At 44.4% G+C, this 17,464-nt stretch overlaps 1 protein-coding gene across 4 annotated transcripts in view; it reads right to left on the bottom strand.

The window, feature by feature from the left end:
- KIAA1671 (KIAA1671 ortholog) overlaps window positions 1-15,476 on the bottom strand; it is a 101,083-nt gene extending 85,607 nt beyond the window's left edge. For 3 of the 4 annotated variants that reach the window (XM_033170243.1, XM_033170244.1, XM_033170245.1), the window contains exons 1-5: window positions 15,286-15,476; window positions 13,059-14,783; window positions 11,686-11,779; window positions 6,897-9,950; window positions 6,315-6,443 (exon numbers count right to left, since the gene is read on the bottom strand). In XM_033170243.1, coding sequence (XP_033026134.1) covers window positions 6,315-6,443; window positions 6,897-9,950; window positions 11,686-11,779; window positions 13,059-14,746 — 4,965 coding nt within the window. In that variant the 5' untranslated portion in view covers window positions 14,747-14,783; window positions 15,286-15,476. Of the gene's footprint in view, window positions 1-1,783; window positions 2,002-6,314; window positions 6,444-6,896; window positions 9,951-11,685; window positions 11,780-13,058; window positions 14,784-15,285 lie in introns of those variants that run through there. The other variant, XM_033170247.1, reaches the window with a different exon arrangement.
- Between the last annotated feature and the right edge of the window lie 1,988 nt (window positions 15,477-17,464).

Below are 17,464 nucleotides of genomic sequence, written 5' to 3'. Positions count from 1 at the left end.
CAATCATTAGAAGCAGGCAAAGTGACACACGGTTTCCCAGATAATGGGAAACAGAAAGCAAACTACTAACAATGTTGTTTTGCCATAGCACTCAGCGGGTGTTTCACCTGTGTTCCTGTGTGCACGACAGTTGAGCTGTACAAATCAACAAATGTACACCCTTTCATACATACACTAGCACCAGTGTTCGGTGCAAGGTGTGCCCAAGCCTAACATGTAAAAGGTAACATATATCCCTAACAGGAAAATATGGTGTCAGTCAGGAAGATGGTTGGCTGACATTCAGGAACTCTGAACCAGCAAGTGCCTGCCCCGATTTTGGAGGGCCCTTGCCTAAGGCGCACCCCCTTCCATGAGGTCCCCTCCCCCCACAATGAGTCTATGGGCTTAGCACCATTATCTCCAGCTGCTCCCGCTCCTGCCCTTCTTCCTCTTCATTCCAACCTCCTGCTTCCTTCCTTGCTAGGCAGACAGAGCAAGCAGGCATCTCCAGACCCTCCTTTCCCCATCAGGAGAAGCACCACCCCGACTGTCGTCAGGGTGAGCAAGCAAGCTGGTGAAGAGGGTGAAGAAGAGCAGGTGCCTCTTGCTGGGGTGAGGGTCCTTGGCAGATGCCCGCCCATTCCAACCTTTGACAATGGTTCTGGGAGGGCCACTGGAAGCACCTACAGAGCAAATTTCTCAGGGAGTTTTACTAGGCCCAAAGACTGAATACCCTACTCCAGATTCCATTTCTAATTGTAGCGGACTCTGACATCTCTGTGTAAGGGGAGGGGGGCTGGGAAGAAGCAACGGGGGAATAAATATTTTTCTACCCTTTGAAGGCCACTAAGAATAGAACTAGATCTGCCTTCCTCAACCTACTGTTTATTTTTATTTATTTCATAAAATTTATATGCCACTTGATTGTTAAAAAAAACCCTCAAAGAGCTTTACAAAAAGAATAAAACAATAAGATTATCAGTAAAAACAGATTATCAGTAAAAACAGTAAAACATGCAAATAATTAAAATCAGTGATAAGTTAAAACCAGATTAAAGCATATATCAGGACAGGTTTGGTTAAACAAACTTCTTTTTAGTGGGTGCTGAAAAGGGGACAGCAAAGGCCCCTGGCAGGGAGCTCCAAAGTGTGGGCACTCCCAGACTAAAATATCAATTTCTTACAAATGTGGGAAATGTATGACGTACCTGTAACAGCGCCTGTTCCGCAGATGGAAGCAGTCGAGGGGGCATCTTTGGGGTAAAGTGTCCCCAAGTCATTAAGGCCTTTCTATGCTAATAGTAACACATTAAACTTAGCGGCCACTGCTGATCTCTGAGCACAAGTGTGATATGCGGACAAGGTTGCATGGCTGTCAGCAATTGTGCTGCACAAATGGCAGCTTCCCAATCAAGTGCAAGGGAAGCCTCACACAGAGTGCATTGCTGTGATCCAGTCTTGATGTAATTAATGCATGAACTATGGTGGCCAAACCGCACAGTTACCATCAGCCCCAGCCAGCATGGCTGCTCTGTTGGTGCTTGTCTCACCAAAAGGAGTTAGGATCCCAGTCCCATATACAAGCCACAGATCTATGCTGTCATCTTTTATAATCCTACCATGATTATCTTTTCAAATGAACATGACCTTCCCCTCCTGCTCCTAACCAAGAGACACCAATTGCCCTCCCTCCCTCCCTCCCTGACAGACAGGTCTCAAAGCCATGGACAGACATACTTAAAAGGAAAGCAAGTGCACCCCAATACCAAGAATATGAGCAAGAGGCAGATGTTCTACTCACCCACAGAGACCGTAAGGACTTCAGCAAGTTTGGGCAGTAATAATACTCCATTCTCACCAGAAGATGGAAACAAAGTGTGCTCCCCACCTCCGTTTGTTTTGCTCTTTAGTAGAAAGTCATAAGCATATCAGCCCAATTAAAGGCTCCATGAATAATTCAGAGAGCTGCTCAATAGGAGGAAAGGATCTGTGTGCCGTCTGTCCCTTTAACAGGTGGGGCTGCTGGTGCTAAAGCCACTTCCAAGCCCATTTACATTAACCAACAAGTGCTAGAAGGTCACCCGCAGGAGTGCGGCTGCAATTTCCATTTCCAATTATACTTGTGACCAAAAGGTCTTTTTCTGAAAAAGGCCTGTTGAGCGGATATGGCAAAATGAGCAGCCCTTGCTTTGTGGCTCACTGACCTCATTTCCCCTGAGCTGCAGACCACAAAAGGGGGTGGGGGAGAGGAACAGGCTTAGCATAAAACACTTTTTGAATTAAAGAAGGGGATAAAACTATTCTAGAGCATGGAATAGTCTTGCGCTCCTCTGATGACTTGCAAACTAAGAACCAGCAGTAAACCCTACAAATTATTCATCAGCTGCTCTGTGTTCCTCTGCGTGCAGCTTCCTAAGCCAAGGCTGGGAGAAGGAGGAGGAGAACAGCTTTGCCACCTTTCAAGATCTCAGGCATATGAGAAGAGGAAGAGGCGAAAGAGAGGTCAAGATGCTGCTGCCCACACTTCTTTGGGTCACAGGCTGCAACCTGCTTAACCCCGGGAGCCTTGCCCTACTCAATGGGGCTTACTTCTGAGCAGACTTGTGCAGGACTGCAAGGGCAGCCAGGGCCAGATGAAGACCTTGAGAGGCCCTAAGCACTGGAAAGATTCTGCCCCCAAATATGTAACTCAAAATAAAAGCAATACTATACCATGAAATAAACACATGAGATGAGCTGATTTCCTCTTATTATTTCAACCTACATTAGTAAGACATAACCCTGGTTCATGTAGGTGCGGATGAGTAAAAAAAGAGAACGGGAAAAGGGGGGAAGAGTGTGCAATGCAGTGTAAGGAAGTTTTACAAAGTTCTCATTTTTCCCATGATAATGATGACTTCAACACTTTTTCTTAAATATCAAATGTTAAGTTCTTCTTTTTAAAAAATCACATTTTTGGGGTTGCCCCTGCTTTGCTGGTGCCCTAAGCAAATGCTCAAGTCTGCCTTCTGGGTAATCCAGCAGCCTCGCCTGCTTACCTAAACATAAGTGCTGTAAGTCAGCACCCAGGACCTTGGGCACCAGTTAAGCAGGAGCCCCTGCCCCTGCCCCTGCCCCTGCCCCTGCCCCTGCCCCTGCCCCTGCCCCTGCCCCTGCCCCTGCCCCTGCCCAGGAGGCCTTCAACTGACAGCAGTGGATGTGAGGAGGGCTGTGTGGAAGCAAGAGTTTGCAGGCAAGACTTTTTTTGGGGGGGGGGGGGTCATTGCAAAAGGTAGAATTGCCTATCCTGTTTTTCAGGTGCAACCAGCTGACACAGATTAGCCCTTTCCAGGGCTGGGATTAGCGTGAGGAAATCTGGACTCCCACAAAGATTAAGCCCTGCTGTGATTAAAGTCATCTACTTCCACCAGCCAATCCCAGTGAGCAGTGCTGGCTTCACCGGGAAAAGACAATCGGGCACTTGGTGTACTGAAGCAAGAATGGGAGAGGGCACAGGTTGGAGCACACAAATGAAAACCAAGAGACTTTTAAGTGAAATGCAGGGGGGAACACACAATGCCCCGTGCACTGTCTGTGCTCCTCTGGATTTTGTCGGCCGCAGACAGCATGGCCAATGGTCAGAGATTAGGGAAGCTGGAGACCAACACTGAGCAGTGGGGAGGACATTTCCTGTATCACCTCTCTCCTACAGACACTCTTGTTCCCTTTTCAGAACATATAAAAATCATCATAATCTCATGATTTCCCTTTTCAGCAACAGTGCAACATTATGATGAAAACAAAACCCCAAATCACCCCCTTGTCATTACCCCTTAATGTAAGGAGATGGAATTTCATATTGTTATTAAGAATATTTTTTAAAAATTGAAAATGGGTGACGTTTCAAGGACGTTGTTTAAAAAGGTGGGTTCTTTTAACACACACACACACACACACACACACACACACACACACACACTTGAGCAATATGGCTTTAAAGGGAACAAAAATGGGTACCTGCCCAGAATGAATGGATAAAATGTTGGAAAACCAATGTGGTGGAACCATTTAGGACTGACACACACCGAGCACAACCCAATGCAGGCATCTCGGAGGACACAATGCAAACATACCTTGGCTTCCCATTAGTAAGAATCTCACTACCAGATGAGAGATTGATTCACTCAGAAGACAGTGAGCCAGATTTTATATTGTCTCCTAGCCTTTTCAAACTGGGATTCCACCAAGGCACATCAGAGGTCTGCCACAAGAAGGTTGATAGTCACAGACAAGTTATCAAACAACAAGTGTTCCTGGTCTTCCAAGGAACTCCAAGGGATGCTGGGTATATTTTAGGGCAACCTCACAGGACAACAATAATGCCCAATAAGGTTTACAGGCATCCCCCCCCCCCCCGGAGACTGGATCCTAGAAAGCACTCCCCAATCTCTTGCACATGCACGGACATCACAACATGGACATGACAAGAGTCCCCCACCTGCCAAAGTTAGGGAGCACAACTTCCCCGGTCTTAGTATTCCATTGCTAACAGCTGCTGAAACAAGAGTACAATTTTCTAAACACAGCAATCCTTTCAGTCACCACATGGTGGAGTTGAACACCCAGGTGATCAGCAAATCTTTGATTTAAAGCACACTTTTGAATTTCCTGTTTGCGGGCACAACTCTGAAAAGCTTCCCTCCTCAAGGATAAGCACTTAACTGGCAGTTTACTACTGTCACCAGCGTCCCATAACCCATCAGACACTGTTTCTGTCCTTTCATCATTGCTGATCAACAGCAGCACCAAATAACACCAACTTCCACCTGTGCAGAATTCAAAATTCAAAAACAAAACACATAATTCTGAAAGGGAAAGCAATCAACTCTGAGAGGCGGTAGGGGTCAAGTTAGTATATTCTGAAGTCTGACTGGACAAATGAGGGCCTGGGCTGAAAGGAATATGAAGCAACACTTGTGCCTCACACCGTGAGATATCATTCCCAGCCACAACATTTAATATGCTTTAGCCCCTTTTCTGGGACAGGCGCCTGTTTCAAATGAGTTCTGCACCATGGTCAGTTTCAATAAGGTAATGGAGAAGGAATGGCATTGATTGCAGGCATTCTGGCAATTATTTTCAAATACTTGCCTCTTAATTTCACCTCATGCATCCAATTAGGTAGTTACAACAACTCAAAAAAAGCTTTATTTATTATTAAATTTATATCCTGCCCTTTATCCAAAGATCCCAGGGCAGTTCACAACAGAAAAATACAAAATGAAAATACAAAATACACAACAAAGACAAAAAACAAACCAATAACCTCACTCCCACAAACACATTTAAAAAGCTACAGAATGCTAATCAGCCCAAGGCCTGGTTGAAGAGAAACGTTTTTGCCTGGTGCCTAAAGGTAGGCAATGAATGAGCCAGGTGAGTCTTCCATGGGCATTCCACAAAGGAGGAGCTGCTGCAGTAGCCTTTAAGATGACAGCAGGCTCCCTAAATCTGGCCTCGGAGTAAAAGACTACCAGTAACTGCATGGCTGTTTCTTAGGTTCAGTATTCCCACTCTCAAGAGGGTTTCTAGATAGTGCTAAGTCAAAGTAGTCAGCAGAAAACTTCCGGTTGCTTTTTGGGTTTTGGAAGTCTGACTTTACTTTTTAGATATTTTCAAGCTAAAACCTATTCTGCGCTTATAAAAAAATTTTTTAAAGAGAAAGGTTCAAAATAAATTGCATATTTCACAACATTTGGGGTAGGGATATTCTCTACATCTATGAACAGAAGGGGAAAGAAGCAAGTAAATCTGTCTACCGGATGGTTCAACACTAAAGTATGCTTTTATCAGCAGAGCAAAGAACACCTTGTTTCACTTGCTCATGTCTCCTTCGTTATCAACTTTGTTGAGCTTCATCCCCTCTTCTAAACTTATACCATATTCTCCCCCATCCCAACCAATCACGCTGAGTCAACAATAGGGTTGGGCAATATCTGGTTTTCAACATTGTGATATATCACCAGATCACTAAGTAGCCCCTTTCAGAGGCAATCCAGCGATCTAGGGGAGACTCTGGCTGCCTCAGCCTCTCATTGCTCCCTCAGCAGCCCCACAGAGAAAGGACTGGCGCCCTGTGATTTAGGCAAGTCACTGACCCACTCAAGACCAGGAAACCTTGGTTGAGCAAGCTACAGAAAAGAGCAAGGCAGGGCGGAAAGCACATCTGCACTCATAGCAAAGTGTGTAAACCATTCTGTGGGCAGTGAAGCTCCGAGACCTTCAGTGCACCACATTTATGCAACTATATTTGCAGGCCTGAAAAAAGACCACAGAAGAAGAAGAGAACCTACCGCTGCCCAGTGGTCAGTCCTTTTGTCTTTGTAAAAACTGTGGCTCCTCTGCTGTAGAGGAAGGTAGGGAGAGTTTCTTGCTCCTAAGCCATCACGGTCCTGCTTGGTCCATTCTTTGTCAACGTCCTTCTAGAGAAAGAAATTTAAGAGAACTGAACTCACCAAAATCAAGACCTTGCTTTTATGTCACAAGTCCTTGCAAAGTTTTTACATCTGCCACTGCACAGAAGAGGCAGGAGGTGTGGGTTTGTCTGCCCATTTGCACAGCTAATACAGCTGGCCAGTAGCTGTATGTGCTGTGCAGATGGAGCAGACAAACCTTGTGGGACATCATAGATGACATGAGAACAAAAAGACCTAGAATGGTCATTCCCCTCACCCTTTGCTCATTCGTCTCAGCAGCCTTCCCCATCCTAATGCCTTCCAGATGTTGCTGGGCTGCAATTCCCATCACCATGAACCACAGGCCACTCTGGCCAGGGATGATGGGAGTTGGAGTCTAGCAGCATCTGAATGGTTCCAATTGCAGAAGGCTGCCCTGCAGAATACAAGCTCCACTCAGTGAATGGTTCTGTAATGTACCTTTGTCCTTTCATGGAGGAAAGAGTCCCGCTGAGATGTGCGTTGTTGGTTCAGCTGGCTGTCCGTAGATTCTGGTGGGAAGCTTTGACATACTCTGTTTTGGTCTTGTCTTCCTCTTGTTTCTGGCCCAGAGGGTAAACTTCCCCTTGCTCTGGACTGGCGACTCTTTTCAGAGTATGAACGCTTTAAGTCTGGTAGGTCACAGGCCAAACCAGATGTGGTACTACTCCATTTGGCTCTGCTCTTGACTGCAGAACTGTCATTCTCCAGAGAACTTCCACCTGCACCAGCTTGCTTCTTATCAGCCCCACTCGTGTCAACACTGGTGCTCCAGTTGCCCTCTGAATGCACAGCTGACAGTTGCTTCAGGCTCACATCCTTCCCCAAGGCTCTGTCACTGAGCACCTGTGGGGGGTGAAGGACAAAGCTTGTCTCCAGTTCCACATCCGTACTGGAGACCTGTGAATTGTAATAAGCATATTTTGCACTTTGGTGCCTTAACACGAGGTCCTCTCCTTGATCATCATCAACAATGAATGTTTTTTTCCTAGTGCTGACTGGATCTGCTGCAGGTGAATACTTTGGTTTTTCTGCAACTGCCCTTGCCCAGAAAGGAGGGCTGAAATTTACATCTCTGGCCTTGGAGGGATTCAGCTGCTGGTCACAGTTCCTCAACAGCTCTCTCTCTCTTATGCATAATTCTGTGGCGTAAATATCCTGCCTAGTGCTTCCTGAAGAATTCCTTTTATGTGCCAATCTCTCCCAAGGAAATGAGCTGCTATCTTCAGGAAGACCACCCTCTTTCTTGCCCAGAGCCACAGAGTCCTTCTTAGAATCTCCTTCATATTGGGCCATCAGTGCATCAATGTCAAGAACTTTCGACCTGTAATAATCAGAGGCCTTACCTTTGGCCATACTGTGGCTGTGGTTGCTACACTTCTTTTGCCCTAAATGCTCACTGTCCCAGTGAAGAGGTCTGAAATAGAAGAGAGACCCCGGCTCTGCTAGATGCAGGGGATCTACTTCTGTAGCCCTTGCCTTAGCATCATCTAGTCGCTTCTCCAGAGCCATCAAGTTCCCATCTCTGGTCTCAGTTAGTGTATGTTTAAATGTTCCTTTCTTTGGAAGATCTGAGGTACTACCTTCTCCCCCTTCAATCCAGTTCTTTTTAAGATGCCTGTCCAGAGAGACATGTGCATCTGTAAATCTTTTACTATATTGGTAATTTGGGGGATAGGATCTTCTAGAAGTACTAGTATTGGGAGTAACTGAAGCATCTTTGGCTAGTGAAGAAATGTGTTTGCTTCTGAGAGGATAAAGTAGTTTTCCAGAGATATTTGTGTTTTCATCAGGGATCTGGTAAGTAACAGCAAAATATGTTGCCTTCGGCTCTGAAGGAGAGAGCTGATTCTTAAGATCATTGTCTGGACTGCTGGGAGAGACCAAGCTCCCATCCTGTGGCTCTGCTCCATACCTGGGTTTTGTGTTTCTCTTTGCAATCAATTTGTCATGAAGTTGCAAGGAGTCCCGTCTGCTTGGGGCTTTGCCACTCTCCTGAGCCAGCAGCCCAACTTTCTCAAACTGGACAGCATCATGAGGCAAGGTCTTCCTTCGCCATCTTTCTGAAGCTTTTGGACCAGAAACATGACGGCCACTTCTCCTGACCATCTCTTCTCCACTGAGCTGTTGGTGTTGGTGTACTTCAGCTTTATGCTCTAAAACATTCCGTTCTTCTTGGGCACTGTATGCCATTGGGCATGTCATTAATCCAAATGCTTTAGATTCTTCTTCCTGCTTGTAAGATATTGTAGGGTCTGCCTCTGGGTGGGGACACTTGCTGCTGAGCTTTTGCCACTGGTAATGGGTCATCCCACACAGAGAAGGCTGGCTATCCTGCTTACTGGTAATGGGTGAAGAAATGTTCTGACCACCATTTGCTCTGGCTTCACAGCCATCTGTCCTGTCTGGACCTGCTTCAAAACTCTCTGGGAAGCATTTCAGCATTTTGAAACTCTCCATCTTACCAACAAGAACAGCATCACTTTTTCTTTTTTCTGTCCCTGAAGACAGCTTAGAGACTGTGTCATCTGTTTTCCCCAAATCCTTCTCTCTATTAGTGAAGTATGAAGCTATCAGAGTTTCATGCTGCTGTCCACTCAGATTTTTATCCAACTCAGCTCCTTGCTTGTGGGAAACATATTGGCTTTGGGAAGCACAAACTTCTTTCAGAGCAGTTACCTTTGTTGAAATTTCCTCTGCGTCTCTCTCTTTGAAAAGGAAAGAGTCATCCTTCCAGCCATCACCCTTCATGTCAGGGCTACGGGTCCAAGAAGCATCCACAGCACTCCCATCCGTTTTTCTCCTCTCTTTCAAAAATCTGCTGCTGCGCAGGGTTACAGCCTTATCCTCAGGCACAACTGCAATTGCCTCGCTTTGCACCCTTTTGCCAACTGTCTGTAGAATTTCATATCTTGGCTCTATCCTTTGGTACATGAATGAGTCCTCCACATGCTTTGCAGTGGGTTTTTCATACTTGTCTTTTGCGGTGTATATCTCTGATGCCTGAGGAACTTTGTCTTCATTTGAAATGTTTGCATTTTTTTGTTTTCCAGCATCTGCTGATATATTAGCCTGCTTGCAGGACACTTTATTTGGGTTCATTTTAGCCTCCCGAGCTTTTTCTAGCCATGACTCCTTGCCAAATCCTAGCTCCCCTTCAACAAGCTCATTCATTGCCTGCAATGTAGACTCAGCTTCAAAGTGATCAGCAGCTATGTGGTGCCTCTGCACATTGTGCTCAAACATGGTTGCTCTGACAGTTTTAATGCACACATTTTCTATAGGAGGCTTGAAAAGTGTTTTCATGTCATGATCTGTGACCAAAGCAGGACTTTCACCCTGCAGAGTGACATTTTGGCTCTTTATGGCAAAACTACCATCTCTCTCAAGGTGCCCATCTCTGTGTGGGATTTTTAAGGGCTGCTGTGGCTTCCAGGGAGTTCCAGCCGAATGGACTTCTCTAGAATCTGTTGCATGCAGGAAATGTGCCTCATCCTGAAACAATATACCAGTAGAAAAAGGTATTTTAGAGCATTTCTAAATGACATCTTACACATATGCCACTGCTGTAGCATTAAAAATAAATAAATCATAAGAACAATCTTGTAACATCCAAGAATTTTATACCAACTCACAAGTTTTGGGCTTTTCTTAAGAAGTTTGTAACATTTTAATAACAACAACAGGAACAGGATCATTCCAGAAAATGGTTTTTGGACTGTAATACTATAGCAAAAATTGCATGCAGTAAAATTGGACTATTTCCCCCAAATATAACCACTATTCTCCTCTGATTTGGATGGTGCATGGTTTCATCCTGAAGGATTCAAGCCTGAGCCAATTCCTGCTGAGCCCTGCAGGACCAATGGGCAGTATCCAACTAAGTTCTGCTTAAGAGTAGACCCACTGAAATTAATGTACTGAAAAACAAAAAAATAAAAAATAAAATTCTTTCCAGTAGCACCTTAGAGACCAACTAAGTTTGTTCTTGGTATGAGCTTTCATGTGCAATGCACGCACACTTCTTTTGAAGTGTGCATGCACACGAAAGCTCATACCAAGAACAAACTTAGTTTGTTTTGACTATGGCAGACCAACACGGCTACCTACCTGTAATGTACTGAAGTTAGTCATGTGGATTAATTTGAATGGGTCTACTCTGAATAGAACTAATGTTGAAGACAATCCAGTACAAGTGGCCTGGCTGACTTTCTACGCGAAGCAAGAGGCTCCTTGCCGTGCTCCTGGTTGTCCACATAGCTCCATTCCAGAGCCTCCAGAGCTGCAGGTCTGTCAGGGCACAGCCTTCCACAACGGTGCGCACATGAACTTATGACCAAACCCTCACCCACTTTGCTGGTTTTCAAAATGAGCCCAGCGTAGCATTGGGAGGGGAATAAGGAGGCTCTGCTAGGAAGGGACCATGGACTCAGAAGTGATGCAACTTCAAATGCCCTTGCTGAAAACCTGGTCTGTGCCCTCAGTTATTGCTAAAGGGACATAACAATAACCATGAGACTGAACTCCATCTTCCTCCCATGACTCGCATTAACAGCTGCTAACTTCTCATTTTAAGAAGCAGCTGCCTTTAAATTCCAAGAGGTGCTTTAAAATAAAATATTCAACAACTCTATTAAACTGTTATTTTTCTCCATAGTGAGACTGAGCTAGACTTCATAGGAGAGTACATCACCAGCCTATCTGGGACCTCATGAATATTTACTAAAGCATGGCAAACTTTAATTGACTGAGATTTAAAAGCAAACTGAACATCTTTTTTAAAGAGATAAAAATATGCCTTGAAACACATTGAGAAACAACAAGTCTAATAGTGACACTTCTGTCCATATCCAAGTATCATTATGACAAATGGAATGAAATGTTTAGAGAGTTAATTGATGGCATAATGATTAAAATGAACTAGCACTATTCACAGGAGAAAGAAGAGAGGCAGGGAACACTTTCATAAAAGGCTACTAAGCTTACTGAGACATTTTGCTATCTTATGCTTAGAAACAACCATACACATGAGCCAAACACCCCTAAATTAAGGATTTTTCTTTGCTGCCTAGTTCAGCAAAGGAATTAGCAAGCTAAGCACCTTAGGATTAGGTCATTCTTAAAATGCACAAGGTCCACTTCTTGATCAGGCATATGCACAAGCAGAGCCTGACATAATGTCAAAACAGGCTTACATTTGGAAGAACCAAACCCTACAATGCTCTCTCACCTCCTGAATATCTGGCATTTGACTAACAGGCTTCATGTTTGATTCAGACTGTCGCTCAGGCTTCGTTTCACCAGAAGTCACAGGGTTGGAAAACCTGTTTGCAAAGATTCCACTGAGTTAAAAAGGAATGATCTGATCTGAGTAACAAAATTACTAGCCATTTGCTCCAATACAGGTACATCAGTACATTACAGGTAAACAGCATATTAATTTAGCAAACTTCCAAAAATTCCAAAGCAGCTTTTCATAAAGGTCACTGGAAAAATTAAATTTTATAGCAATGCATCCACTCCAAAAAACCCTGACCTGTCTTACTGGCCTGCTATGATGTGTTAATGGATCTAATTCTGTCTGCCCTTTGCCCCAGACCTAATGAGGGCCAGCTCTGGATCTAAACAGAGCAGGCGCAAGACAATGAGCCACTGGAGACTGGCCCAGCAACCACCTCCTCCTCCCTCCTCAGCACCCTGACCCACCCCCACCCCCTGCACACTCCCCTGCCCACCATGACAAGCAGTCAGACTGGTGGGGGCACCTTTGTCCTTCCCTTGAGCCACTCCTGACAAAGTAAGAACAGGGTGCCTCAGCTTCAGTCTGAGGAAGGAATTGAAGGTGCCATGTGCAGGGCTGCCTGAAAGAGTGCTTGTGCCAAAGCCACTTTTCTGCACTTCCAAATGCAATGAAATTAACCTGTGTTTTAAAGCAGTGGTAGTCCAGGCACTCTCTGGTCAAGCTCATCCATGATACCTCACTCTGAGCAAACCTGGGAGAACCCATGCCATTGCTGTGAGAGGGCAGGCAAGCAGAAGGGAGCAGCAGCAGATGGGCAAGAGGGAGAGTTAGCCATGTGAACCCCCGGTGAACTGCAGGGAGCAACTGGCCCCACTGGCTGGTGGAGATTGTGTACAACCTGCTACGCTTCCCATTAAAACAGCTGAAAACACCGAAAATATTTCCCATTTAGCTAACAAAAAAATAAACTTATTGGACTCATTCACATACATTTGTTAGTTTGATAGAACTATCAATGCTACCTTACATTATGAATTTTGCATTATAAAAAAAATATTATTTTCAAAAATCAAGGGTGTTCCCGCTTCTTTAAGGCTGTGCTGAAACCTGCAGGGAATCACAGCCCCCAACCAGAATGCACCCTTTTAAAGAAACTGTGCTGTCGAAGGGCATCACTGACACTCCTTTCCACACCAGCAACTGCCCCTATCAGTTTGCAAAGCAAAATGCCAATGCTTGTGCAGACAGATAAAATTTCAAGAGCAACTGAGGCAGTAGGCGTTTGAGAATAGGGGAAATGCTCTAAACAGAAAATTTTATCTGAATTTATGGAGTTTACATCTAATTCTTCCAAAACTTACAGTTTGGTCAAGTCTGCAGAAAGAGGCCGAGAGCGGAATGACTGGCGCAGGTTTCCTGGCTTGGTCTCTGTATTTTCAGCAGTCAGTTCTTTGATCCTCTGCTGGATGTTCATAATTTTGCTTTCTTTCCCAGGACTTTCTGGGAAGGATTCAGCATTCACTGGAGGTGCGCAGCTTGCAAATGCATCTGGTAAATTCACAGCTTTTTTAATACTGCCTTCCCTCAAGGTTTTGTTTTTGGTGTCTGAAACATTTGCAGAGTTTTCACTAAAGGCACAAGTTCCCTTGTGGTTTGGTGCCATCCTCTCTTTGCCAGACTGCCCTTCGCTACGGGGTGGCTCTGTGTTTTTTCCTGAAGTTGCTGCAATATCTGTTTCTCTCCCATTTTCTTCCTCTTGGGTTTTAAGTCTCATCTCCCACAGGTATTTTCTGTCCTTTGCAGAGACTTGATTCAAGTCTTTTGGAGTGTTCCAGCCTAGGGATCCAACTTCATTTGAAGAGGGCTTCTGGATTTGAGCAGTAGTTATACTTTTAATACCCAGGCAGTCTTCAACCTGAGTGGCACTTTTCAAATGTGACTTGGAAGGATCCACTCTATTTAACCCTTCTGCTTCACTCTTGGTCCTCAGTTCAAATGGTCTGCTGCTGCCCTCATTGGTAAGGAGGTTCCTCTCCTTGCTTTCAGATGGGCAAGATTTCCTTTGAATTGAAAAGTCTCGGATTTCAAATTTTGCTGTAAGATCCATGGATAGTGGACGAGGCTTCCTAACCCAAGACATTTCAGGATTAGGTTTTTCATCAGAAACATCAGATCCACACTGCTTTTGATCCTTTAAGGATTCCAGAAAAATGGCAGACACTGGTCTCTGTTTGGGCCTTGGCTGCTCCTCACAAGCCAAACTAGTGCTGCTCTGCTGCTTTCCAACATTTTTAGGCCTTTCCTCAGTAGCACCTGAAAAGGACTCTTTCCTTTCGAGAGATCTGTGAGGGTTGCAGGAGACAGGCTTGGACTCTGAGGAAACAGAAAGTTGCCGGTGAATGGCAGCACCTTCAGGTCTTCTGTAGGACATTTCTGATTCTGGGGGAAGCTGCCTCTCCTGCGCCCGTAAAGTGCTGTATGTTTTCTCAGATGATAACTTCATCCTTGTTTCCTCAGTACTTCTGGTTTCAAAAAGAATTACTGTATTAGCCTGGGGACTGGAATAAAAGGGCATATTTGCAACTAACTCACTTGTGCTTTTGTTCTCGATTAATTTCTGCTCTACCAAGGGTGGAATGCTTCCACTGAGCATTCCCTTAGCACCTGCTGCCGCATTGTCTTCAACGTTTTTGGCAAATGCAAAGGGTTTGTGGGTGACATTGCCAGGTTTGGCTGTGGGGACAGGAGCTTTCACCACTGCAAAAGTGTCCCAAGACTTCTCCCTTGAGAATGGCTTCGGAGTTAATCGTGGCCTTGAAGTAGCTGGAGGCATTGTGGCTGGCCTCATAGGGTTCCCAAATGTGCTCCTTCCTTCTGAAATTTGTGGGGACACAGAACTTGGATGTTCATTGGGCTTGTTGCTTGTATCAGAAAGATTGCTGGCAAAGGTTTGTTGATGTGTCGCCTCATTCACAAGCTCACTTCGATTGGTCAGGGATGTCAGGACGGAGCTGACTTCAACTTTCGTTGCCATCGCTCTCATTGCCATCCAGGGGAATTACAAAGAACCCGTGAGGAAGAACATGCTATAAAAAAGCAATAAAATTAGGTGTTATTGCCCCTCAGTTCAACAAATGGGAGGTGAACAAGCAGACACGGATATAAAATGGACTGGTGGTGACAGGATTCTAACAATGTTTTTAATATCAAGAGTTTCTTATTTGGAGTCATCTTTGCCAATAAATATTTTTGTGGGTACCTTTTGCCCACATAAATGATTTCCATGTAGAAAATGCAAGTTTCTCAGATTCAGACAATCATTCTCATTTGCAAAGGCACACTTGTAGTTGCACATATTGTCCCAGCCCAGCCCTCTTTGTTGTCTATTTCCACTTGATTCCCATGCACTTTCCATCGCAAAAACATATTTATATCACCATAACCAAAAGGAAGGAAGGAAGGAAAGAGTGGCATTTGAAATCCAATGGTGCGTCAGAAGCGAACATGTGCTTCCAATGAATTTGTTGTAGTAACATCAAACCCACAAGACACTTTCCAGTACCCCCCTTTCACACAAACCACACCAACCTTAGTCTCCCTGGCCACTGGAAAAAGAGGCAAGCTGAATCTGGAGGCATTCTGTAGAGTCCTCTCCATGCATCACACGAGGAATGTCTGAAGAGAAGAGTGTTGCTCCTCCTCCTGTGAATAACAACAGGTCTTTTTAAGAAGACAATGTTCAGAGGCAAAGGAAGATCCTGAGTACATGCAAACGCACATGCTTTACTCAAACTGCTGTGTAACCTCTCCACTTGAGCTGTCTCACTCACAGGACATCTTCTTAGGATACTACTGACTGCACAACTTTGTAAGGCAAACAGCAGCTGGAACTGCAGAATCAGCAACAAGACCAAGATGCAAGGAAGGGCGAGGAAGCGACAGAAATCTAGAAATCTAGACTGATGCAGCACAGCAAACTTAATTTCAACAGGCTCTAATAAGGAGGATGAAACCAGATGGCGGGAATGTCTCTCGCTTATGTGAAAGTAATTGGCTAGCTCTTTCTGAATGGTGTTGTTGAAACCATAACAGTAAGCAGGATTTTGTTGACTTAAAATTTTTGTATTAAATTCTTGAATTCTGTACTTGTGTGACAACCTTTGTTGGGAGCCTTTCTGGCTGAAGGCGGTACAGAAATAAACATTAACAATTACTGTACATTTTTAAGTGTCATCCACTTAAAAAGAGCTTAAAAAGAGAGCAGGGGCCTGCTCTCTTGTACTCTGTGAAACACAATGTGTACATTTACCGTATGTTGCTAAATATATATTATTTTCTTTCATTACTAAACAATAATGTCACCCATATGATCTCTCTGGCACTTCCAGGAAGGGCTGGGAAAGAACCCTGTCTGAACCCTGGAAAGTCGGTACTAAATAGAACAGCAAGTCAAAGGTCTGGATTTGCAGCAGGCGATGTTCCAATAGAAAAAGTCACTCTCCATCTCCATGGGAAGTAGGGTGGGAATGTGGTCTACCAGAATGAGAGCCGCTTGCCTAGCTGCTCTATCTCCTGTGCTTCCACAAGCTCCTTGCAGGGTTGCATGGTACTGGCTCCTTTGCGGAGCAGCTGGATTGAAGCCCAAGCGGAGGCAGAGGTGGGAAGAGTCCCCAGCCTCTCCTGCTAAATACTCAGCCAGCAGCCAAGGATCACAACGCCTGTGATCACACACCCAGGAGAGAAAGAGGGGAGCCACCAGATTTTGCCTTCCTGTTGCAGCAGTGACCTGTTTGTACTTTGCAAAAGACATTACAAGAGACACTGGTTGAGAGACTATGCTGCAACAAGGCATAAGTGAGGCAAGTAACTGTGTGTAATTGTTGCTTCTACAAACCTTGATGATCAACAACAGTACCTAAGGATCTGTGGGTGTTTGGGATGCTCTTGAGGAACTTTTTCTGTGAGAAGAGGCTTCCTATTATTCGAGTCGTACTATTATGAAAGAAACTGGCTGAAGTTTGTTATGTCTAGTAAATTGCTAAGAAACTCATGAGCAATATTATCAGATTTTTCTATAAAAACATTTAATCTTACCTATTATAAGAAAAAGTAAAAAGCGTTGTTTTTGTATGTATTGGAAGTAGAGATGGGAAGGCCGGGGGGGGGGGGGGGATGGAAAAATTGGAGGTGGGAAAACAGTTTTTTTCTCGTTTTCTTCCAACAGAAAAAAATCTGGGTTTTTTTCCAATTTTCCTGGTTTTTCCCCAGGCCTTCCCATCTCTAGTTGGAAGCTCCCCAGAGTGGCTGGAGCAACCCAGCCAGATGGGCAGAGTATTATTATTAGTAGTAGTAATAATAATAAAACTATCTCTTTTCTTGAAAGAGAAAAATGAAATCGCTCAGTGGGGATAAAAGGAAAAAACCTAGGAATTATTGGCTGGTGAATGTCACTTTAAAATTGTCGAGCTGAAAACCAAGTGGCAATGCTTCCAATGTTCTTAGTAAAGTATACTGCTAACGAGAAACTGCCTTGAAAATCGATGGACTCCTATTGCAAAAGAAAACTGAAAGCTGTTAAGTTCATCCAAGTTTCTCCATTTCTCTTATCAAGTCACATTTCTCTTAATTGTACTTTAAGACTATTTCAACAGGATAGGCTGAAAGAACTTTAACACACGTTAAGGGTTCATTAAATGTTAATATGCAGTTATAAATTAACTGGATGCTGGGATCTTCCTTCCATACTTTTTGAATAGATTTCCCAAAA

The sequence above is a fragment of the Lacerta agilis genome, chromosome 14, assembly GCF_009819535.1.
Source record: "Lacerta agilis isolate rLacAgi1 chromosome 14, rLacAgi1.pri, whole genome shotgun sequence".
Taxonomy (NCBI): domain Eukaryota; kingdom Metazoa; phylum Chordata; class Lepidosauria; order Squamata; family Lacertidae; genus Lacerta; species Lacerta agilis.
The sequence above is the reverse complement of the archived record's forward strand: the minus strand, read 5'-3'. Positions and strand labels throughout refer to the sequence as shown.